We start from the raw sequence: 24,128 nt of genomic DNA on the forward strand, positions 1-24,128 counted from the left end.
CGCAGCCCGACGCAGCGCGGCGGCTTTCCCTTCCGGGTTCCCGTTTCCCGCCTGCGCAAAGGCCGCCCCCGCGGGGCCGACCAGTCAGAGACCGTCTCTCCGGGCCGGCCAATCAGGCGCGTCCACTCTCGGGTCTTGGCCCCTCCGAGCGCCTGCGTCGCGCGCGCGTCCGAATCTCCCGCCAAAGCCCCCCCCCCCCGCGCCCCCGCCCCGGCCCTGCCCGGGGAGGCGCGGCAGCACCGGTCGTCCCCATGCTGCGCGGGGGGGGGGGGCAACCTTTCCTCGGGCTGCTCCTCGTTCGGCCACACGGCGTCGATCCGCCGCCTGCCAGAAGGCAGCGTCGGGGCTGCGGCCTCACGTCTCCCCGCCCAGGCACGGGCCGCCTGGGGAGCGCGCGCAGCCGCCTGGGCTCCCCCGCCGGCGTGGACCCGATGGTCTCGCCCGCCGCGGCGCGCGCGGGAGCTCCTGGGGGCGGGACCGGCGGCGCATAAATGCGGTTGGGGGCGGGGCGTCCGCGCAGATCCTGTCAGCGCCGGTGCGGGAGAGGACGCCGCCGCCGCCAGTCCCGGACCCCCGCCCGAGGACCCCGCCGCGCTCGCCATGGCCTGCCGGCCGCGAAGCCCCTCCGGCTACGGGAGCCGCCGCGACGGCGACGGCGACGCCAGGTGAGGCGGGCACGCTCCCCGGGGCGTTCCGGGCTGGCCGGGGCGGGGGTCCGTGGGCGGGCGCTCGGGGGCCTCGCGGCGCGCCTCACCCCTGACGCGGCCTCTCGCCGGCAGTCCGCCGCCCCCCGCGCGATGGAGTCTCGGACGGAAGCGCAGAGCCGACGGGAGGCACAGGAAGCCCGAGGACGCCGAGGGCCCCGAGAAGTCGGCGGGCGACGGCCGACCCGACAGGTGGGCCCGGGGCGCTGCGTGAGCTTGGGGTCTGCAGGGCGCCGCCCGGCCTGTGCGGCCCGCGGGGCACCGCGGGTCCGGGGCCTCACGTTCAGCCCGTTATGTCGCCTGGGGGGGCGGTCTTGCTTCTGGCTGGTTGGGGCGCCTGGGGTCCCCTGTCTGACTAGTTCAGGGGCCTGGAGCCTCAGCGGGCTGGTGAGAGCACCTGTCCCCACCCGACCGTTCACGGTACCTGTGGGTTGTCCCCTGACGGTTGGTGGTGTCGGTGCTGCTCGCCGGTTGGTGGAGGAAGGTGCTGTGGGTCGCAACGCTTGGTTAGTCATGGCGCCTGAAGGTCGCTGCGCCTGACTGTTAAGGCTCTTGTGCCTCAAGCGCTTGAGTTCAGGTGCTTGGATCTTTGGACACTTGACTGTTAGGGCACCAGTGTGTCCCGGCGTGACTGAGGTAGAGGGAGATGCCGCGAGAGTCTCCAGTGACCGGCGTCCACAGAAACTGGCTTCAGTCTCTGAGTGAGCCTTATGGTGTTCTAGGGACGGTGTGGGAGGCCGCCATGAACTTTCTAGGACATTTCAGCACAGCTAGTTAGGTCGGGCCTCAGAAGGATCCATTTAGAGACATGTCGTACCACAGTCAAGAAAGGCGTCCATACTCCAGAGCGCAAACCAGCGTTTCCGTTCCAGATGCCTCTGTTGGTCATGGTGCTCCCGGGTACTTGTCTGTGAGGAGCCGTTTCTAGGTGGGGTCGTGTGCTCCTCCTGCCTGTCCTCTGACATGGGTGGCTCAGCTAGTCAGGGTGTTTCAGAGGACGGGGAGGGGCTGAAGAAAACCAGGGGGCAGTGGGGAAGGCCAGTGTGCTCTTCAGAGGCCGCGGTCAGGGAAGGCCTCTGTTGGCGCCCTTTGTGTGGAGACTGGGTGACTGGGATGTGGTCGCTGTAATGGTCTGTGTGCCAAGGCCCTCAGCTGGGGAGGAGTGTGTCCCGTCTGAAGCCTGACTAGCAGAGGACAAGGGGGGTGAGCAGCTAAGTTCAGGTGGAAGGGGAGGTGGGGAGGAATGTGAGGTGCATGTTAGACCTTTTAAGGCAGTTCTTACCCTTGTTGAGGGGGATTCGGAGAGGAGTCTGCGATGACTCAAGTGTTCCCTCTGAAGGCCTTTGTTCCTTGTGGACCCATTTGCTAAGATGGAGAGGGTGGGGGTAGAGCAGACCTGGCATGGGGGAGGAGTCAGTAATTAACGAGACCTGAGTGTGGACACAATGGCCACCCACACTCTGCATGAATGGGATCTCTGAGTATAGTTCTGGGGCTAGAAGAGATACTTGGGAAGAGACGCCGAGTGAGTGCCTGGAACGTGCTAGAGCTGGATGTGATGTGAAGGAAGCGATGAAACACCATCGAGATCAAGATCTCGGTGGTCTCCCGTTTAGCTGAGGAGAAAATGTTAAATCCTTACATTGCCTTGAAAGTCTTGTATCCTCATGGGTACTCCTCTAGCTCAGTAGTTAGCCACCTGGGCCTCCTTACTTATCGAACATGGCAGAAGTGCCCTTGGCTCCTGCTCTTGGCTCTGTGGGTGCTGCTTGTCTCCCCAGTCTGCTGTGGTGATGCGTGGGGGCTGCATACAGGGGCCTGCAGTAGAGCCAGGTGCATTTCCATCACGGGATGTGGGAGGTAGTTCCTGTGGAGGCAGTTAGCTCATTGTACAAAGTAGGCTTTGTTTTCCGTTTGAGCACTTTCCCTAAAAGTACTCTTGTCCTAAGATAGGAAAGGTTGGTGACTACGGCTTGCTTAATCTAAAAAGTTGGCTTTAGTTCTACAAAAATGATTTTCTATTATGCTACCAAAATATGCGACGTACTGGAAGGTCGTTTATAAGCTCCTTTTAAGAGTTCAGCAGTCTGTCATGGCCCAGACCTCAGCCTCTTGGTCCATGAGTGAGGACACTGAGGTCCAGCTCAGAACAGCCTTCCATTTGGTTCCTGTCTGTATCTGGGATACAGGTACTGAGTTACATTAACTTTTCATTTATTAAGTTGACTTCAGACCTTGCTAAGCTTTTTTAGATTCTGGAAATTTAGTTTTAGAAATCTAATTTTAGTTCTTCTGGGTGAGGTAGCTATGAGAGAAGAAATGGTAATTGCGCATAGGGATCGTTCGTCTGTTCCTGCAGTTGCGTTTTCAAAGCGTGCTGTGTGGTTTGCAGCTAGGGTGCATCCGGTCGCTTAGAGTGGCAACTAAAGTTGTGTCTAGCTTTGATGCATCAGTGGTGGCCAGTAGAAAATTGAGGAAAAATAGTAATGTCCATGTACATCTAATTTACAAATAATAGACATACCAATAATTTTGACTGCCAGAATTCTTGGCAATAAGCCTTTTTCAAATTGCTTGCTCTTTTTTTTTTTTTCTTAAGATTTTATTTATTTATTCGAGAGAGAAAGAGAACATGAGCAGAGGGGAGAGGCAGAGACAGATGGAGAAGCAGGCTCCCCGAGGAGCCGGGAGCCCAATGTGGGACTTGATTCCAGGACTCTGGGATCATGACCTGAGCTGAAGGCAGGTGCTCAACTGAATGAGCCACTGAGGCATCCCTTGACGAAAGGTTTCCTTGATCTCTGGATTGAGCTGAGCTCCTAGTTTACACTTAACCCAACTCTAGGGGGTTTACCAGTACACTAAGTCCTAATGTAGCAGGGACTCCTATGTATATTCTCCCCCTATTTTAATTAAGTGATATATTCTGAATAATTAGGTGCATTTAAAAGTAGACGGTAGCTACTGTTTATTAAGTACTTAATATGTGCTGGTCAGTTTGCTTCGTATGAAGTATTATCTGATTCCTTTTTAAAATACTGAAAAATAGCTTCTCGTTTTTGTAAGTAGAAGAACAGATTGTATTAGGCACCATTGTCTGTGCTGAAGATGGCTTATTGACTTCGCCTTCCCCCCAGTGGACTGTTCCTCATGATCCACTGACACTGGCACATGAGGGGGTGCCTACAAGTTCAACAGACGAAGGCCAGTGAGGCTTGAAGTGAATTGCCCAAACTCAGTGAGCTAGTAAGCGATGGAGCCCATTCCCTTGGCACTCTCCAAACAACATCTGAACATCTCCTGGTGTGCTGTTTGACACTGAACACAGGTGCCGTGGTTCAAATGCACGTTTTCATTGTATTACAGTTTTACCACTCCTGAAGGCCCGAAGCCCCGTTCTAGATGTTCAGACTGGGCAAGTGCAGTTGAAGAGGATGAAATGAGGACCAGAGTTAACAAAGAGATTGCAAGGTATACATCCCAGACTGTTGTGAAGTGTTATCTGTGGTGTTTCTGATTATATGTTGGCTTTGCGGTATGTGTTAGAAGGATGATTCCTCAGTCTGGTCCCCATCCCAGCAGCATTAGCAGTGCCTGAGCACTCGTTAGAAATGCCCATTGTCGGGCCTTACCCCAGGCCTGCTGAATGGGAAACTCAGGGTGGGGTCCAGCCATGTCTTAAGCTGTCCAGATGAGTCTGCTCCCTGAAGTTTCAGGACTACTGTCTTAGTGGCCATCCTTCCACCATGGAGGTAGGTGGGAGATGGTACTAGATGTGCTCTAACCTTCCACACTGGGTTCTGCCACCCCAGCAAACGGTGAGGCTCTCTCTTTAGATAGGGAGCGCACTCTTGTCTCATGTCTGGTTCAGGTACCAGCTCAGAAATGGGAGAGCACAGGGAGGGGTTCCTAACTTGGAGCCTATGAACCCCTTGCAGTTGTACCCAAAATTGGTATGTATATCCAAGTTCTCACAAACTCCAAGCTACGGCCTCAACTCGTTGAGGTTCAGATGTTGCATCTTTAAACACTGCTTATCTCTCTTGATTACATTCTCTCTGGTGTTTTTGGGTTTTTCCTTCCCTTTGAAATATGCCATCCAACCCAGCTGATTGAGCTTTGAGTTAAAATGCTGTGGCTTGTAATCAGTTGGAGTACGTTGAACTGAGTCTGTTCTTAATTCTTATGAGGAAGTGAGTCCTCTCAGCAGGGAAGCAGGGCCGCATTGCCTGTTGCACCTCTGCAGTGGTTGGTGGTGTTTACAGCTGTCTCCTTAGGAAAGGCACAGGCGCACGTGGGGGTGAGTTAGGACCACTCAAACGGCTGCTTTAATTTCTTTTAGGCATCAAAATGTATGTGCGTGGGTGGGCGGTATGCCTGATTAGAAAAGTGAACTGGAAGTTCACAGACGTGGGCTCCTGCAGTGTTTTGAATTAGTTCTTTTATTTATATAAATCTCAATTTTCCCAACTGTAGAACTAGGATGTTTGATTTGGTCTGTGTAGCTTGTGTTCCGCTCCCAAGGCTTATAACAGCTCTCCTCACATACCCTCACATACCTAGATGTCCTGATCCTTGCCAGGGACTATCTGCAGATTTTATGCTGTGTATGGATACCCCTGTCTGTCTTGACCCTCCTTTGGTGGACCCTGCTGTGTTCCTCAGTTGTCTCATAGGCCTGTCTCTGAAAATTGTTCTGCCTTGCGAAACAGGCCTGCTCTATTTTGGGCCACCCTGCCGATCGCACCCTTCCTGATGGAAAGCTGCTGCTTTAGTTAGACCCAGGTGGTTTGACCTGCTGCTGATGGTATCTGCCTTTTTACCAGAATTTAGTTCACTGTACTTCAAGGAGGATAATACACACTCCATACCAGCTGTCTGAAAATTGGAAAATGGGGTTTAGTCATACTTGAAGCCAGTCTTTTTCAACTAGAGTCCCTGAGAGAATGGAGCCCTACAGAAAGTAATATTGAGGGCCTGCTTTCTCAGTTCTCACAGGCTGGTACAGAATTGCTGCTTTTCTAGGTACACAGGAAGTAAACTCATTCATTACTTCCTGGTGTCCAAACTGTACTTGGTGCCTCAGCAAACTTGGGGGCTGGCACTTTTGGAAGGAGACACAGTAATATATGACATATTTTAGACACATGAACTTCTAGCTTGAGGTGGTTCATGGTTTCAGTGTTAGATCAAGCTACACTCCTTTGGCTGACATACCTTGGCAAAGCAGGGTTTTGGTAGTTGCTCTCATAGAAATCAAATGCCTCCTGAAATCCATGAGGAACAGGACTGGGGTGGTGGTGGTGTGGTGTTCAGTCTCTTTCCAAGATTGGAGAAGGTGAGCAGAACTCAGTAGGCACCCTGTAAGTAATTGTGCTATTAGAAATAAAAACTGTTTATCTTAACTTCACATTATCTCAGCTTTAAAAAGTAGATCTCACTACTTAACCTGAAGATGTTAGGGGCTTTTTTTGGCTTAGAGAATCTCCATTACATACAGTGGTGCCCAGGGTCATTGAGGTAGTTGTTCGCTCACAGAGCCTGGCTGCTCTAAGCACTTTGTACGAGCTTGGCCTATAACTGACCTTCTTATGAGAAAAGATGACCGAGGGAGATTGAAGATAAACGGAACCACTGTGTCGTTACCCTGATTCACTCACTCGACCACACGGCTCAGGGAGAAGGCCTGACCTCTGGGGGCTGTCTTAAAAGCATTATGTTCAGTTGATTTGTATACCTTGCTAAAACAGCAATGTTTATTTTGCTCTCAGGTATAAAAGGAAACTTCTCATAAATGACTTTGGGAGAGAGAGAAAATCCTCATCGGGAAGGTAAGTGTCCTGTAAATGTTTCTTCTCTACTTCGTTAGGCTTGTCACCCGTTAATGGGAAGAACTGTGCATAGGATGCTGGTTTCTCAGCGGCTTGCGCTGCTTAGTCCTTTTTCCCTGCTTTGGAATTTGTACCTCTTATGTGCTGCATTCCCATGGAGACAGTTCTGAACTGTTCTGGGATTAACATGGTTTGGAATCCAGAGGACAAATGTTCTTTCATTGTTGTGTTTCAGCGTTTTCGTACGTAACAGTCTTAATCTTGAGGCTCGTTCTGTCTATCTCATCATCAGTTCTGACTCCAAGGAGGCAGGGTCCACGGTGCCAGCTGACTTAGAGACAGATGAGAGCGTCCTGATGAGGAGGCAGAAGCAGATCAACTATGGGAAGAACACCATCGCCTATGACCGCTATATCAAAGAAGTGCCGAGGTAGTCTTGTCTCACTGGCGCGTCCTGATGGGGTTGTGGGGCACTGCAATCTAGACTCTAGTCCGCTTCCGTGGAGAATCTTACTCTGGGTGTACTTCATGCTCCCTGAGGACCATTGAACCACTTTGATGCACTTTCGTGAATGAAGAGGAAGAGACGGGTGACTGAAAACCCAGGGACCTGAAGATAAGAAACTAATGTGTTATAGTTCAGGGTGTTAGATAACGTTTCAGGTCCCAGGACCCCTGTGGTCTCAGAAATGTAAAGCTGTTAACATGCGTGATGGGGAAAGAGCAAAGCTCAGGTTGCAGGTTGTAAAGATGGTTTTGGAGAACAACGTGAGCCTTGCCCCTTCTTGCTCCAGTGGTGTACTCTCCCTACCCTGCTCCTTACACACAGGGTTGCAGTGAAAGCTTTGAGAGGGCATCCATTTCTTGGTAGGACTGGGGTTCAGATGTGCTTTTCTGGAGCACAGATAGCAAAGGGATAGTAGAGTCAAAGGGGTAGTGCTCTTTCATACATTACTTTTGCTCATAGAGTCTCAGTTGATCTATAATTTTTTGGTAACTGTAATCTCAGAGTTTGGTTAATCTTTGAGCTGATGTACAGATGCGGATGTTACGTACTAGGACAACCTCTTTCCTGTAGACACCTTCGACAACCCGGCATCCATCCCAAGACCCCCAACAAATTCAAGAAGTATAGTCGACGATCCTGGGACCAGCAGATCAAGCTCTGGAAGGTGGCTCTGCATTTTTGGGATCCTCCAGCTGAAGAAGGATGTGATTTGCAAGAAATGTATGTCTTCATTGCATTCTCGTCCTCTGTTTCTGCGATTTGTGCAGTGACTGAAATCGCTTGATCGCTTTTGTGCTGGTTATCATGGTATTAAGTCCCCCGGAAGTTCCGAGAGAGCAGAGTAGCCAGCGGCCGTGGCTTCGTGTCTGTTTTTCCTGTGCACATGCACGTAAAGTCGGACGGGTGGACTCAGGAGGTTGGCAGAGGGAGGAATCTGCTTCCTGGGTTTAATTCACTTTTTGTAGGTAGAGGAAATGAAGCTCAGTAAACCTAGTAATATGCGGGCTGTTTATTTGTTCTTAAATTTTAAAATAAACCTGCTAAAAGGTATTTGTGTAACATGTTGAACTATGAAAAGAAAAGGTTTTTCTTAATTAAGGAAGCCTTTTATCTTTCCCCCCCCTTTTTTTTTTAAGGATTTTATTTATTTGGGGGGGGGAGAGAGCGAGCAAGCATGAGCAGGGGGGGAGGGACAGAGGGAGAGGGAGAAACAGACTCCCCTAAGCATCAGGACCTCAACCGAAGGCGGCCGCTTTACCGACTGAGCCACCCAGGCATCCCTCCCTGTGGCTTTTAAACTCAAGCCTATTTGGAAAGGCCTCAGGGCTGGGTTTTTGCCCTAGGGTTAGGATGGCTGTTGAACAGGGAGGTGGAAAGGACGATTTTTTTCCTACTGTGATACTATTGTCCATTCTTTAGGAGTAGAAAATTGGAAAATTAGTGATTGCAGTGTTCATCCCCCCCCCCCCCATTGGGCCTATAATGACGCTTCTACTTAGAAGGATGCTTGTGGGTGTGTAAACGGTTGCACCACTGTTGAGAATGGGCAGGTGGTGGTGTGCTCTGAGCCAGGTGGACGTTTCCCCTTGCCGTTACTGCCGCCATCTCTACCTGTGCAGGGTGGGGAGGTAGGGGGTTCGCTGGAAACTGTTCTGAATGCTTCGGGTGCAGAGGTGATACTTGTCAGTCAGTGTTTGCACAGGGCAGCATTCTACTGATTGTGCTTGTATTCACTGAACTGGCTCGGAGGGCCTCCCTGCTGTAAGTGCCGGCTGATGTACCTGTTTGCTTGCACTTGGCAGACATCCTGTGGACCTCAGCGAGATGGAGACTGAATCTGCAGAAAGCAGCTCCGAGTCCCAGACAAGCTCTCAGGATAACTTTGTAAGTGCCTTTTCTTGGTTTCGTTCTCTCACCATGGGTGTTTCAGGTTGGTTGTTGACTGCGTTTGCCACCTGAGCTGACTTGGAAGCTGAAGTTTGGATCTGGTGCTTATGAAGAAGGGGCTCCTTTATCCCTTCTCTGACATCATTGAGATGTCGACTTGATGGCGTTCCTAGGTGGTGGCCTTAATTGAGGTTTTTGGTTCAGTCCACCTAATCAGTCCTACCATTTTCATTTTAAAAGTGAAAGGCCTTTTTCCCTCTGATTCTAGCGTCTGTAGGCCTGTCCTCGGCATTAATTTTAGGCTGTCTATAGTTTGTGGTGATTTGCTAGTACAAGATCATTTGCTAATTACTACTAAATAGAGGTATGCTTTTGGCCGAAGGGTTTCCTCCACATTTGCCAGTTTTTAAAAATTACTTGTTTTTTTGGGGGGGGGAACTGTAAAAATTAAAAACAATATACAAAATTCCCTCATGTAATTCTGTAGTGGTTGGTTGGGTGCATGTTCCTTCAGACTTTTCGCATGTGTACGAGCAAGTATATATGAGCAGTTTATAATAAAAGCCCTTTATTACTTTTATAATGGAGACCACCCTGATATTTGCATATGGAAATACTCAGCATATTAAATGAAAAAAGTAGATTGAAACTAGAAAAAAGCAAATATTGGTTGTGAAGTACTTATGCTTTATATGGGATCATCCTGTACTGTATTTGGACAGTTGAGAAGCCGATAAAATAAAGATGCATAGTTGCCTTTTTCTTTCTCTCTCTCTCCCCCTCGCTCTCTTGGCAAACCTGGCATGTGTCTTTCCAGTCTTGTGGCCCATCTGCATACCTCACGCTCTTTGTGACTGACATATGTGACTGCTCGGTTAGGAATAATACGAATGTCCAACGGTAGAGGAATAGCAAAGTTATGTCAGAAGGAATAGAGCCATTACAGGTGGTTTTTGAAGACTGATGACGTGAGAAAATTGTGGAGATAAATAAAAGGATACTTAATGATGGAATGATCCCAGTTTTGTGGATATTTAAATGTGTATGTAGGCCTAAAAGGAACCCATGAAAATCTCAACTGGTGGCATCCTTAGTTTGGATCAGGAGTAACCCTTGTCCCAGCTCAAGAAACGGTTTCTGAATATATCACCTGCAGAATCAGAAGTTAGAGGGAGATGCTCAGGCCCAGGGGGCAAGGGGAGGGGAGCCAGACCATGAAGATTAGAGGCAGGGGTCCTGGTGGGAGTCCTGGGGGTGCAGAGGAGGTGGTTCAGAGATGGCTGGATGTGCTGAAGGGAAGAGAAGCCCGGGCCTAAGCCCTTTATTTAGTACTACGAACAGCCAGGTAACTGGGCGTCCCTCAACCACCCCACTAGACGCTGGACAGAGCCATGATGTCATTGTGTTCCAGAAATGTCATGCAGACAGAATGTTCCTGTCTAATTAGCTGTCCGTGTTCAGGCCTCCTGGCTGCCCTAAGAGTATTGTTTTTACAAGTCTTTTTTTTTTTTTTATCCACAGTTTAATTAAGCATTACATGTCTAAATTGCCATTTCTTTTTTTTTTTTAAAGAAGGTTTTTTTTGTTTTGTTTTGTTTTGTTTTTAAAGATTTTATTTATTTATTCGACAGAGATAGAGACAGCCAGCGAGAGAGGGAACACAAGCAGGGGGAGTGGGAGAGGAAGAAGCAGGCTCATGGCAGAAGAGCCTGATGTGGGGCTCGATCCCGTAACGCCGGAATCACGCCCTGAGCCGAAGGCAGACGCTTAACCGCTGTGCCACCCAGGCGCCCCTAAATTGCCATTTCTTACATTTTCTTTAACTTCGAATAGTGTTCTAGCCATTTTCCTCCCACGACATTGACTTTTTGGGAAGACTTCAGACTAGTTTTTGTAATGCAGAGTTCCTCATTTGGGAGTTCTCCTACTGTTTCTTTAAGAGCTAGATTCAGATTGAACACTTCAGGCAAGAATGTGACCATGGTGGGGGGTATATGTCCCTTTGTTCCATTATTGGGGATGTTAAATTTATATGATTCAAGTGGTATCAACTAGATTTTTCCATTGTAAAAACTTTTTTTTTTTTTTGAAGATTTTATTTATTTACTTGAGAGACAGCAAGAGAGCACGCAAGCAGGGGGAGCTACAGAGGGAGAGGGAGAAGCAGGCTCCCTGCTGAGCAGGGTGATCCCAGTATCCTGGGATCATGACCTGAGCCGAAGGCAGACGCTTAACCAGCCGAGCCACCCAGGTGCCCCTAAAAATAACTGTTTTTTAAATGTTCACTTAAAACTTTGGTTTTAGTTGGTATAAACATTGAGCTTCACTGGGTTTAAATGCCCGAAATCGTAAACTTTTAACATTTGATTCTATGACCTTGTAATTAAGGTTTTTTAATGAAAACGCAAAACCTGTTCAGTAAGGCGATTCAGAAATACGCTAACTTGAACACTGCTGTCTCTTGCCCTGAGAACCACTGTTGAGTTTGGCCCGGTCTTTGAGCGGGTGTTTGTGCTTATGGAAGACGTGTGTGAGCGCACACATTGGAGCTTTTCGTTTCGTACAGTGCCTTGCACGTAGCACCTGCAGTCCCTCTGGGAACGTGGTTCCTGGGAATTATAAGTGAGTGCATAGACATACGCTCTGTCACTGGATTCCCAAAAGTTGTGTGGTGCAGGATGGGCTCGGGAGTGGGCTGTCCTCTGCCCTGGGGCTAGAGCAGCTAAGCTTGATCCTCCTCGGCTGGTGAGCGCATGCTCAGTGGTTTGGTGGGATTCTGCTTCAAAAGTTACGGGGGAGCGGGTGGTGGTGCACCCGGTCCATGATGTAGCCCCCTTAGGGTCAAAGTGCTGGGGCTCAGACACCGTAAAGGGTCAGTTAGTTTCTAATGGGTTGGTTGGTGGGTAGGCATTTGACATATCCACATAGAAGAAGGAAAGATTAATGTTATCCATATGTTTTAATTAGGTAATGGGTTTGGATTCTCTCACTAGCATTCCAGCATGCGTAGACCTTGGCTGGTAGTGCTTCATCTTAGTCCTGTAGCCCTGTGGGCACCAGGGGAGGTGGTTGCCCTGGTAGGGGTGTGGTGCACAGCCTTGCACTTTGTGCCGCCAGCAGCAAGTCCCACGATCTCAGGAGCTAGCCCTGACTGTGCCCCTGTCTTCCAGGACATGTACTCTGGCACGCCCACCAAAGTCAGGCACGTTGACCGCCAAGTGGAGGACGAGTTTGATCTGGAAGCTTGTTTAACTGAGCCTTTGAAAGATTTCCCAGCCATGAGCTAACTGATGCCACCCGGAGGCCACTGGGAGTGAGAGTTGCCTCCACCTGGCAGGGTGGGGGCAAGCCAAGCACGGGTCCTGCGTTGGTAACCGGGTCCTGCGTTGGTAACCGGATGGTTTCTGTTCCTAGTTCATAATCGCGTTATCTCATGGTGAACTGTTACTCTTGCCTTATTTTCTTAAGAAATGTTCATTTTATGTATAGTGAGTGTATTCTGCATGTTTTAAATTGTAAATGGAACTAAACCCAAGGAAAATTGAACTTGAAGCAGTCTTGAGAACTTAATTGCTTAATCCCTCCCATTCTCCAACTTAACTTGACAAGCATATTTTAACTGGTTTTCCATGAGTGTGTTAGACATTAAGTTGTTACTTGTCAGATGGCTGGTTTGAGGTTAGCCGCACATTCATGGGGCCAGTCATACATCAACTTTCTTTACTGGTATCTGAGTATCCTCATAATTGAATAACTTTAATGTCTTTACGAAAGCTTAATTTTGGGCCTTTTGTCAGTACATCAAGGTGTGTTTTTTTTTCTCATACAGAGCACTGAATAGTCAAAGGTAGTAAATCGAGCTGTTAAGGGATTTTATGTAATTTATACGGTCTTAATTTGGTACTTGTAAATAGCCCTAGGTAGGCCTTCTACCTGTGATACTCCAAGAGTTAAGGCAGCAGAGGGGTTTAGAAAGAACATTTTTTTACAGTCAGTTAATTTACCATGTAAAATTGCTGTAAATGATGTGTACAGATTTTCTGTTCAAATATTCAATTGTAAACTTCTTGTTAAGACTGTTATGTTTCTATTGCTTTTGTATGGAATGATATTGCAAAAATAAAAAGAAAAGAACCTTTTTTAGCTGATTTATTATGTTGCCAAATAGGCTAACTGCTGAGATAGTTCCTGTGTTTGGAGGACCTGAGTATCTGTCCATACTGTGTGGCCCCGGGGAGGACAACGCACGGTGCTGAAGGAAGCGTGGCCCGGGCTCATTGAACTCTACCCAGTCAGGAGGACCTTATTTCATAGGTTTGCAGCTCTGGTGGCGGATCTTGGTCAGGCCAGAGTCACATCCAGATCTCCTGTCACTGCGGAGCCTGGCCACATTCGGCGTGTCCCAGTGGACTTATGGAGGAAGCCAGGGGACCTAGGTTTGATGCTCATTCAGCACCTGGGGTGGGTGGCAGGACCTTTCCCTGTTTCCTGAGACAGGCCAGGACTGCGCAGTCTGCCTTGGAGCAGAGTGAGCATCGGACCTGGATTTCGAGAGGCAGCCCTGACCACTGCATGTCTTCTGTAGTTATGCACTTGAACCCTGGAAACTTGGCCTACAGACATGGCTGTGGCCACGTGCCCTAAGGGTGGTCCCTCTGACATGATGCTGATGTTGCCTCAAGCAAAAGATGGGTTTTGTCAGCTTTGTAAGAGGTCTTTCAAAAGGGCAGGAGCCCTTCCTTGTTCACTTTGTTGAGCCCATACTGCATGTGACCTGCTGGAGACAGGGCGCTCCACAGTCTGCACTCACACTCTGCTGGGGACAGAAGACTGTAAGCACAGTGTCAGGTTAAGGGGTAAAAGCAGACGGGCAGGGGGCTTGGGGAGGACTGGGAGGTGGGAAGTCATCATTTTTTATAGCCTGGTTGAGAGATGCCTGATGAGGTGGCATTTGGACAGACATGCTCTCAGGATCACCCATCTCAGAAGGCAGCAAGTGCAGAGGCCCTGGGGTAGAAGTTTTGTGTATAGACTGCTGGCAGAATCCTCACATGTGGGAGAGACTTTGTCGCTGGGCAGGACTTGGCAGGACTTTGGGGAGGAAAGTGCTAGCGGGTGCCTCTGGGGCTTTGAGGACACCCGGGGGTGGGGTTGGTGGGAAGGTGTGCAGATATTAGGAACTGGAGCAGAATGGGTCCTGGCCATGTAGTGACGGAGTTTAGCAGCACTGTTGCGTGTGGGGTGGAGAACGACAGACTGGATGGTCTGGGCAGGAGTTCCAGCCAGCACTTCCTGCAGAAGCTTCGGCTGAAAGCCTGGAGGACAGCGGGGCCCGAAGGAAGGGCTTGCATGCAAAGGAGCGGCTCTCACTGGTCTCCATTGCCCTCAGCCTTCCTGGGGACATGCAAGGCTCACATTTAGATGCGGTGTCCTAGCAAAGGTCAGCCCCGCGGGACGGGCAGGAAGGTGTGCTCTGTGATGACGCTGTGGCTGTGAAATGCTTAAGACCTTAGAAAGTCGGGAGCGGTGTCCAGGTTTCCAAGAAACTCCGGAGCCGTCCGCCAGCAGAAGCTCAAGACGGAGCGGGGCTTTTGAGGATACCTGTGCTGGTGGCTTCTGTGGAAGGAATTGAAGTCCAAGAAGTTTCGCAGAGCCTCGGAAAGCTTTTGTTGTTTTTTTTTTTTTTTTTTTTTTAAATGATTTTTTATTATATTATGTTAGTCACCATACAGTACATCCCCGGTTTCCGATGTAAGGCTCAATGATTCATTAGTTGTGTATAACACCCAGTGCACCATGCAATACGTGCCCTCCTTACTACCCATCACCGGTCTATCCCATTCCCCCCCCCCCCGAAGTCCTCAGTTTGTTTCTCATAGTCCATAGTCTCTCATGTTTCATTCCCCCTTCTGATTACCCCCCCTTTCTTTATCCCTTTCTTCCCCTACCGATCATCCTAGTTCTTATGTTCCATAGATGAGAGAAATCATATGATAGTTGTCTTTCTCTGCTTGACTTATTTCACTTAGCATTATCTCCTCCAGTGCTGTCCATGTTGTAGCTCGGAAAGCTTTTGAGAGGATTACATTGTCAGAAACACTGCTGGTTCGCACTGAAAGGGACAGGCAGGAGGAAGTGAAAAGGGGCCCTGGACTTTTCTGATGCGACTGGCAGGACCCACGGGCAGGAAGCTGTACGGCGGCAAACACGGCCTGCCTTTTTTTTCCCCCTTTGGAGGGGGGTGGCAGAGGGAGGGAGAATCTCACGCAGGCTCCATGCTCACGCGGAACCCAACCTGGGGCTCAACGTGGGGCTCAATCGCACAACCCAGAGATCACGAGTCAGCCGCTTCACCGACTGAACCACCTAGGTGCCCCAAACCCAGGCTGCCTTTTGGGGAAAAAGAATAATTCAGAGGGTGGACCCAGGAGCCCAGAGGCAGAGCTGGGAAGCATGGAGCCCCCTGATGGATCAGGACAGGCATGGTGGCTCCTGTGTGCCTCCGCCAACTCTGAACAGCAGTGTTGGGAGCAGTTGGCCAGGCCAGGCCCGTTGCTGTGCATGCGTGCGTGTGTGTGTGCACGTGTGTGCACATGCGTGTGGGGTCAGTAGGGCTGGGGATGGAGGGCAGATAAGATGTCTCTCTACCTCCGAGGTCTTCAGACTGAGAGGAGCTCCACACCAGGAGAGCCCCTCTTGGGAGTGAGATTCTGGCCTTCAGGCTGGTGTTGGAGGAGGAGACCTGGGGGCGTTGAGGGGCTTGTCCCTAACTCGTGGCCAGAGGGTGGGCTGGGGTGTTCTTAAACAAGGGTGATGAGGCTGGGTTGGCTGGAACAGGGGTGTTGCACATGTAGACTTGGGCTGAGTGAGGTGGGCAGCAGGGAACATGACATCTGATTTAGGTTCTAGAAGGATCATTCTGGCTACTGGCTTTTGCTTCACACTTAAATTCTTGGAATGCCCTTAAGCAACAAGGAAATCAATCTTCAGACTTTAGTTCTTGCCTTTTAATGCTGTTAACATAATCTAGTATTTTCTATATGAGTGTTACAAATAACCAATAGGCTAGGAATGAGTCGTCTTTATTCTTGACTCTTGTACATCGAACCAAGAAGTGTCAGAACTAAATTAAGTTTGTCCAGCATAATTAATTCTTAACAATTCCAGGCTGATTGTTATCTCGTTCCTATTGGTGATTCATTTTCCTGTCTCACCGTGCGTAGATGTGGTCAGCTTATCAGGCTATCATCCTATGTCCCCCAACTTTTTTTTGTGCGTTGGAAAGCCATTCTTTCTTGTTGGTCTATCAGGATCCTTTCCCTTTGGTAGGAAGACATCGGTGGAGCCTCTCAGGTGAGTCCCCAGTCTCTGCCTGAACCAAAAGTCTGCACTGTTGGCTTTCTGGACCTGTGTGGGTGGCTCTTGTGATTAACAGAGGTCTTTTTATTCCATGTAGCAAAGTCCCGTCACAGTACTTGGCAGACTGAAAGTATCTTGCATGTTAACAGTTGAGCTGTCGTCTTTGAACCTGGGTTGGCTGGGTGGGAGGAAGTGTGCCTTTTTGATCATCGGGTCTGCATATTTTATTTAAGGGTGGTTTTAGTGATTTCTCTGTGTTTGTGTGCGTGCATGGGCGTGCATGTGTACGTGTGCGTGTCCACACACGTGTGCACGTGCGTTTTTTTGCTCTATTGTTGCTGTTTTGGTTGCTTTCCAGTGTGCAGGCTTTACTTGGACCTTATGCCACCTTGTAAAACACACATTTCAAAGATGCTTATTCAGTTTTCCAGAAAAATAGTTCCCTCAGTGCAGTATAAGAAGCCAAGTCTCCAAATGTGGGCACTAAGGGCTTTGATGCCTGGCGGTCCAATAAAGGCACCAACCGTGCACGTGTCCTCAGCTCTCCACCTGGCCTGGTGCATCAGGGGTAGTGTGTGTGGAGTGTGGGATGCAGACCTGCCACTCAGTCCCAGCTCGTCTTTTCCCGCTGTGGGATGGGGCCTTCACGTCCCCATCTATAAGAGCGGGGTAATAGCGTCTACTCCGTAGGATGTCTGTGGGGATTCAAGGAGACGGTGAATGCCACATGAGCAGCCGGGGCTGCCAAGAGACCCATTTAATGTGTCACCACAGCCCAGCAGTCGGTTCTTTCCTTCACTGCCACTCAGGGCTGGGATGGTCTTCGGGCAGAATAACAGGTGCTTAGGAAGTTGGAAGCCGATGACAGAGGCGTCCTAGCCATTTCATGGAGGCCGAGATGTGGGTGGCTGTGCCCAGGGAGCGGTCCCAGAGCTCAGTCCAGTGCATGCTGCTCCCTCAGGTCAGTGCCATGCCACGTGCAGGGCATGTGACCTGTTCCCCAGTGTCCCTGAAGGTGATTTGGAGAGTGCTTTCCAGTGTGACAGCTATTCGTGCCCTTGGTGTGCATTCTGGGGAAAAGGCAGAATTTGAGTTTCTAGAGGAACGTCCTTCCTCTCCTTGGGCAGAATTGGGCCTTTCCCTGGGCCTGTGGTTGATGCAGGCAGGCAGTGCGAGGCTGTACAAGTTCTCTCTCGATGCATAACAGGTTTCCCCAAAACTTCGTGGCTCACAAGAATGACAGTATCTCCGTTTCTGTGGCCTACTTGGGTCCTCTCATTCGGGCGTTGGCAGGACTGCAATCAGAAGTTGACCGGGGAAGGATCCGTGTCCAACTTCACGTGGCTGTTGGCCGGAGACTGCCCTCCGTTCCACAACAGCTGGCTTCTCCGTATGGCGGCTCGCTTAGAGCATGCAAGCAGGCAGAGTGAGCCAGGGCCAGCCAGGGGGAAGTCACAGGCTTGTGCAGCTTGAGTTCGGAAGTGACACCCTGTCACTTCTGTTGGCTAGCAGCAAGCCGCCGGCTGGCCGATACTCAAGGAGAGGGGATTACGCAGGAGTGTGAAACCGGGAGGGGATTGCCGGAGCCGTTTTAGAAGTCAGCCTACGGCACAGGCACTTGTGGGCAGTTGGGCATCTGTGGCCGTGAGCCACAGCCTAAATCTCTCCTGTTGTACAAAACTTAAACTGGGCCGCAGACTTCAATGTAAAGTGTAAAACTTGTACTAGAGCTGGGCAGAGTTCTTAGTCTTGACCCCAAAAGCATGATCCACGAAAGGAAGCATTACTAGAACGGGCCTCATCACAGTTTAAAGCTCTTGTTCTGTGAAGGGGCCTGTTAGGAGGATGGAAAGACAAACTGCAGATGAGGAGAAAAACTTTTGTAAACCATACACCTGACAGGACCTGTATCCAGAATATATAAAAAGTCTCAAAATTCAAAATAACTCCACTTAGAAAGTGAGTGAAAGGGGGGCACCTGGGTGGCTTGGTGGGTGAAGCGGCTGCCTTCGGTCGTGATCTCAGGATCCTGGGGTTGGGCCCTGTGTCGTCCTCTCCCCCTGCCCCTCTCTCTGCTCGCTCGCTCTCTCAAATAAATAAAACCTTTAAAAAAATGAAAGAAAGGGAGCGAGGGGCGTAGAGGGAGGTCTCCCAGAGGGGCACAGAGATGGCAGAGGAGCCTGTGGGGAGACGCTCCACACTACTGTTGTCAGGGACGTGCGTCTGAGAACCACCTGCTGGAGTGGCTGGCGTTCTGGTGGGAGGTTGAATGGTCAGCCACTCTGGAAGTGGGTTTGACCATTTCTTAAAAGCTGAACCTGCAGCCCCCATAAAGCCCAGTACTTGTGTTCCTGGGCATTAATCCCAGAGGGAGAACACACGGTCACACAAAAACCCATACGTGAATGTTCATTGCACTTGGGATCATAGCTTCCCCAAGCTGGAGACAAGCCAGATGCCCTTGAACAGGCGAACGGTGGAACCACGATCCCCGCGGGGACCAACTGTGTCGCCAGTACCCCGGTTGGTGTGAGAGTGTACTCTCCTTTTGCAAGACCTTATCCTTTGGGGAAATGACCATTCATGGAGACTTTTATGAAGTACAAAAGATTGGAAACCACACATTGAAAGCATACACATATTGGCCCAGACCAACACCAAGACCTGTTGTAGCGAAATTCCTGGACTTTAAAGAAAAAAACACCTTTGGACAGCTTAGAAAAAAAGGACATTATTTATAAGGGAAAGCATTCGGTTATCAGCCTTCTTGACAGAGGTATTTTATGCTAGGAGATGATAGAGTAGTAGCATGTTTAAGAGATTGGAAGAAAGAAAATGTTCTCCAAGGGTTTCATACCCAGAAAACTCAATTTTCAAGTATAAAGGGCACAGAGCACTGGTATCCATGTGGGAGAACTCTGAATTCTGAGAACCTGGTCCTGGGCGCCCTTCCTGAGGAATCTACTGGAAAATGAGCTCTGACGGCTGACTAGATCAGGACACCGTTGTCATAGCAAGCATGTGCTGCACGCGCGTTGGCTGACACGCACCATCAGGTGGAGAGCGCGGGCGGAGCACGCGGGAGGTGTTGGCTTTGGCGGCTGCTGAAAAGGAGAGGGGAGTCCCTCTGCCTGCCGCTCCCCCAGCTTGTGTGCGCACATATTCTCTTTCTGACAAATAGATAAAGTCTTAAATAAAAGGCTGGGGGAGGATGGGCAGACAGGAGGATCATGTTGGTAGAGATCCCATTGTGGGTATCAGGCTCGCCGTTCTGACACTGTTGGGAAATCCCAGTGAGTAGTTACGGGATCTTGCAGTGGCCTCTGTGTGGAAGAAAGGAAACACACACCCAGTGGAGAGGAGCTTCCAGAAGAGCTGTGTGGTCTTGGATCTGCCAAACTGGAAACGCCACAGATGTCCTCATGGCGGGTGAGCGGTTAGACGTGGAGTGCCCGGCAGACCACGGAGTCTGACCCAGCAGCGGAACGGGGTGAGCTGTCCACACAAACAACACCAGTGAGCCTGCAGAGAATCACACTGTGCAAAAAAAGCCGGTCTAAGAGGCTGCATATTGCATGATTCCTTTTATATGACATGGTTGGAAAAACAAGATTACGAAAGGGGAGGACAGATCAGTGGCCCCCAGCGGGTCTGTGTATGTTGTGCATGTAGGTCTCATCTGTACATAACTGTGTATCTAGTCTGTGTTCCACCATAACGACATCAGATCTAAGTCTTATCTACAATCTGTAGCTAATTTATACTTAACCCGTATGCATATCTAATCTGTGTCATCTTTACCTCCTCTCTCGCTCTTGCTGCTGAAAAGCTCTAGAAACAGTGACCGGTCCAGGGCAGTGACCATCCTTTGGCCACATACTGTGGTCTTGAAATATCATTAGTCACCATGAGGGCCTCTTGGAAGAATGGCCGATCCCAGGTATGGGAATGTCCCTGATGAGCCTGGGCAGGGAAAGTCCAGGAGGGTCACACCCAGAGGACTCAGCAGTGACCCAAAGAGATTCCCGCACTGGCCAAAGCTGGGACAGTTTGATTTTCACTGGGGACAAGAAGTGCAATGAATTAAATCCCATCAAAATGTTTTACATTCACAAGTTCATAATGATATTTTGGAAAAAGCAAGAGGTGGGTCACTTTGGAAGATGACGAGAGCCAGTTCTCTCTTGAAAGCTGGTCTGACGTGAGTGCGCTGTGCCACGGGGTCCCTGGCCTTCCGTCTTGTTCACTGGATTAGCTCTCTCAGAGCGATGCGCTCTGGGCCTTTTGGAGATTGATGATGTTCTTAGATGTGCCCGCCAAGGCCAGGATGCTGGGAGGCTTGCTTCTGCCTCCTGTGAATCTGCTAGAGAGAACAGCCTCCCCCTCCTGCTGCACAGGTGGTGCCGCGAGGTCTCGTTCAAGGTCAGCTGTTGGGCGCGTGCAAGCACTAGGATCTCACTGCGGTGCCCTTCTGTGTGTCCCCTTGCTCTACGAAACCTGGGACTGAGGTCTGGATTTTCAGAGATGAACCACAGCTGCTACGCCTCATTTTCCGCCCGGTGTCCTGCAGTTACCTTGCATGAAGCTGGAGATGGTCTGGACTGGCCTGCTTCATCTCCTGGTCTGAAAGTGCCTTCTCAGTGTGGGGGACGCTTTACCGTCCCTCACGCACCTCCTCGCAGGGTCCATGCCAGGATTCTAGCTGATAAATGCAGAAGGAGGCACTGGAGTATGAGCTCGTCCACACGTGCAGCCTCACGGGCACCAGGCATCGGTGGCTGCTCAGACCTCGTGGTGAGTGGCACTGCCTGGCATCTGAGCCACCTCTGGCCTCGCCTCCCAGCACCGGTGGTGTGACCAGTGCGGTCAGAGCGGAGTCCGACCCAGACCCTGGATCTAGCCACCACGGGCAGGAAATCAAGAGGAGGGAGACTGCTGGGCTTTGCCCAGAGGACACAGCAGCCACATCCAGGCCGTGGGCAAGAGAAAGGACAGATGGCACCTCTGCGGGTCCGAGATGCTGAAGGGACACGAGTACAGACACGGGCGGTGTCCGGGTGGTCAGTCGCCTCAGGGCCATCCAACGAATTTTAAAGGCAAGGAAGTGAGGATTGTAGTCAGGTCGATGGTGGGCTAGTGAGCCAGGGGGCATGTCTGGGCACGTGAGCACTTCCTGGGAGCCTTGGTTTAAACAGCTTTGAGCCATAATCTACATACTATACAGTTTGCTTGCTTAAGGTGCACAGTTCCGTGGCTCTCAGTGCACTTACAGGACTGGGCGCTCGTCTGCACTGTTTGGCCCCCGCCTTGGCCTGTGTCACCTGTGTCCTCTGTCCCTGCTGCTCAGGATGCTACAGGCCCCTGGCCTCCCCGCCGCTTGCTGTCCGCTGAATGCCGAGTCTGGTCCCCTGTCAGGCCTGGGCACTGGCTAACCCCTCTGACCATCCCGCTCTGCTGCTTCACCAGGCACAGGGCGACCAGGAAGAGCTGTTGGGTGCAAATAAAGAGAACGGAGATGATGGTGGTGCCTGCCCACACGACGTGTCCAGGTGCGGAGTGGTGCATGGGCAGGGCTGGCTCACCCACTTCCAGGGGGATGGCTAGCCCTAGGAAGCATCAGATGTGTTAATGGATTTAAATGTAAACAAGATCTTAGAAGGTGATTTTTGAAGAAGTTCATAGAACCTTTGGGATGGGGAAAGGAGACCGTCCAAAGCTAGGAAAATGAACTTAAGTAAAAGGAGTTTTTGTTTTTTTTTTTAAAGATTTTTTATTTATTTATTTGACAGAGATAGAGACAGCCAACGAGAGAGGGAACACAAGCAGGGGAAGTGGGAGAGGAAGAAGCAGGCTCATAGCGGAGGAGCCTGATGTGGGGCTTGATCCCAGAACGCTGGGATCACGCCCTGAGCCGAAGGCAGATGCCCAACCGCTGTGCCACCCAGGCGCCCCAAGTAAAAGGAGTTTTGAGGAAGACGGCCTTGGGCCAGGCTGGAGGGGCCATCACCCCTTTCCTTCCTCTGCCTTGGCGCTGCTGACTCTACCAAACTGGCCCAGGGGAAGGCGAGCAGTGGCAGTGGGGAGATTGGAGGGCTCTGGAACCCTGAACCCCGATGCAGACCAACAGGAGCAGGTGGGAATCGAGCTGTCAGATCTGGAACCTAACTGCAGCTACACGGCACTGGGTCTAAACCAGCCCTTCTTCCCAGGGGTCTGATTCACATCTGTCCCTGAGGCCAATGCCCTGTACTTCCTGTTTATAATTCAGTAAACATAAAGCAAACAGGATAGAAGCCAGGAAAAAAAAAAAGAGCCGCATCATTTCTTTACTACGTAAATCTCAAAAATGAGTTGAGTGTCCAGCAGTGAGACGTTCCGGAAAAGGCAGAACCGCCAGACAGTGACAAGATCAGTGGTTGTCAGGGGTTGCGGGGGGGGGGGGGGAGGATGAACAGGTGGAGCACGGGGGCCGGGGGCCAGGGGTGGGCATCTGTCCTGATGCCCTCGTCCAGACCCACAGAATGTACGCCACCAGGCGTGGCCCTGACGTCGTCTGTGGACTCTGGGTGATGATGGCGTGTCCGTGGAGGCTCGTCCACCGTAACAGACGTCCCACTCCGGTGTGGATGTGGCTGGTGGAGGGACGGGGGCTCATGAGAGATCTCTCTCTGAACCTCCCTCTCAGCGCTGCTCTCACCCCCAAACTGCTCTAAAAATAAAGTCTTAAAAAAGTGAACGAATGAGAAGAGACACCATAGAAAAGCCAGTCAGATGATAGGTTAGAAAGAATACTGACCACATGTAACCTGTCCTGTCCCTTATCCTCATTCTCCAAGGGCTTCTACAGGCTGCTTTAGACAAAGCCTGGCCAACGAGGTTGGAGGAGGGGGGACCCCAAGGGCATGGGGAGGCCCACGGGGGTCTCAGAAGTGAACATTACACACCAGCAAGATTCTCCGACCCAACAAGGTGGCGAGCATGGCCAGACCCCTGAACTGGCCCCTCTGGGCATCGCAGTGGTGTGCCCGCCCCAGAGTTGCTGTCTTCCTCCTGGTGACGGCGGGTCTCTTGAGGGCAGTACTTTGGAATGGTCAATATCCTGTTAATCCGTTATGTTTCGCATCTGTAGTAGGGTTCTTGAGAGAGAAGCAACAGGATACGGAGAGGTGTATAGATACATTGCGATATTACAGTATTCGTCCTTTCTCATACGGTAGGGTAGGTGCACATATCACACGGGTCCTTCCTGTCTGGCTGATTTCACTGAGCACAATGTCCCCAAGGTTCATCCCTGTTGTAAAAGACGTCAAATTGTCCTTCCTTTTGTAGGCTGCGTGATATTCCACTGGACGGATGGGCGACATTTCGTTTATCCGTCATGGGCATTTGGGCTACTTCCTCCTTCTGGCTGTTGTGAATAATTCTGCTGTGAACAGTTTACAGATATCTCTTCAAGACCCAATTTTCAGTTCTTTGTGTTTTTATACACCCAGAGGTGCAATTGCTGGGTCATACGGTAATTCTCTTTTTAGTGTTTTGAAGAACCTTCATACTGTTCGTCTTCGCTGCCTTTTCATTTTTAAAGCAGCGTATTTTGAAAAGCAAATATTTTCAATGTTGATAAAGTTTATCGATTTTTTCAAACTTTCTGGTTTGTGCCTTTCATGTATTTTTAAATATATTTCTGTTACTGGCTTCTTGTCTAATTCTGTTATAGTCAGAGGGTGGGCTCCGTAGGATTGCTGTCCTTTAAGGTGTGTTAAATAGATGGTGATCCGGCCGCGCTCTGTCCTGAAGACTGTTCCAGGCACGCTGCGTTCCACTGTGCGCGGGCGGGTG

At 50.4% G+C, this 24,128-nt stretch overlaps 1 protein-coding gene across 14 annotated transcripts; it reads left to right on the top strand.

Moving 5' to 3' along the window:
- Positions 1–503: 503 nt before the first annotated feature.
- SLBP (stem-loop histone mRNA binding protein) lies at positions 504–23,878 on the top strand. 14 transcript variants are annotated; one of them, XM_087864357.1, is made up of 10 exons: positions 506–665; positions 780–896; positions 4,071–4,175; positions 6,476–6,535; positions 6,771–6,965; positions 7,614–7,763; positions 8,846–8,927; positions 16,260–16,283; positions 21,756–21,838; positions 23,619–23,871. In XM_087864357.1, the coding sequence occupies exons 1-10, from the start codon at positions 601–603 to the stop codon at positions 23,704–23,706; spliced, it is 969 nt and encodes a 322-aa protein (XP_087720483.1). In that variant the 5' UTR covers positions 506–600; the 3' UTR covers positions 23,707–23,871. The 14 variants fall into 14 exon arrangements, with proteins under 14 accessions (XP_087720487.1, XP_087720483.1, XP_087720489.1 ...); XM_087864363.1 differs by having other exon boundaries at positions 16,241–16,283; positions 23,619–23,867; XM_087864359.1 differs by having other exon boundaries at positions 6,828–6,965; positions 23,619–23,863.
- Positions 23,879–24,128: the final 250 nt, after the last annotated feature.

This window comes from Ursus americanus, chromosome 8 (assembly GCF_024610735.1).
Source record: "Ursus americanus isolate L20-20 chromosome 8, mUrsAme1.1.p, whole genome shotgun sequence".
Taxonomy (NCBI): Eukaryota; Metazoa; Chordata; class Mammalia; order Carnivora; family Ursidae; genus Ursus; species Ursus americanus.

Bases quoted from the DNA above. Each gene is read 5' to 3' on its own strand.
- SLBP (XM_087864357.1), top strand. From the start codon at position 601: ATGGCCTGCCGGCCGCGAAGCCCCTCCGGCTACGGGAGCCGCCGCGAC. The intron at 6,966-7,613 runs GTAGTCTTGTCT...TCTTTCCTGTAG, and splicing joins TATATCAAAGAAGTGCCGAG to ACACCTTCGACAACCCGGCA. The intron at 7,764-8,845 runs GTATGTCTTCAT...TGCACTTGGCAG, and splicing joins GGATGTGATTTGCAAGAAAT to ACATCCTGTGGACCTCAGCG.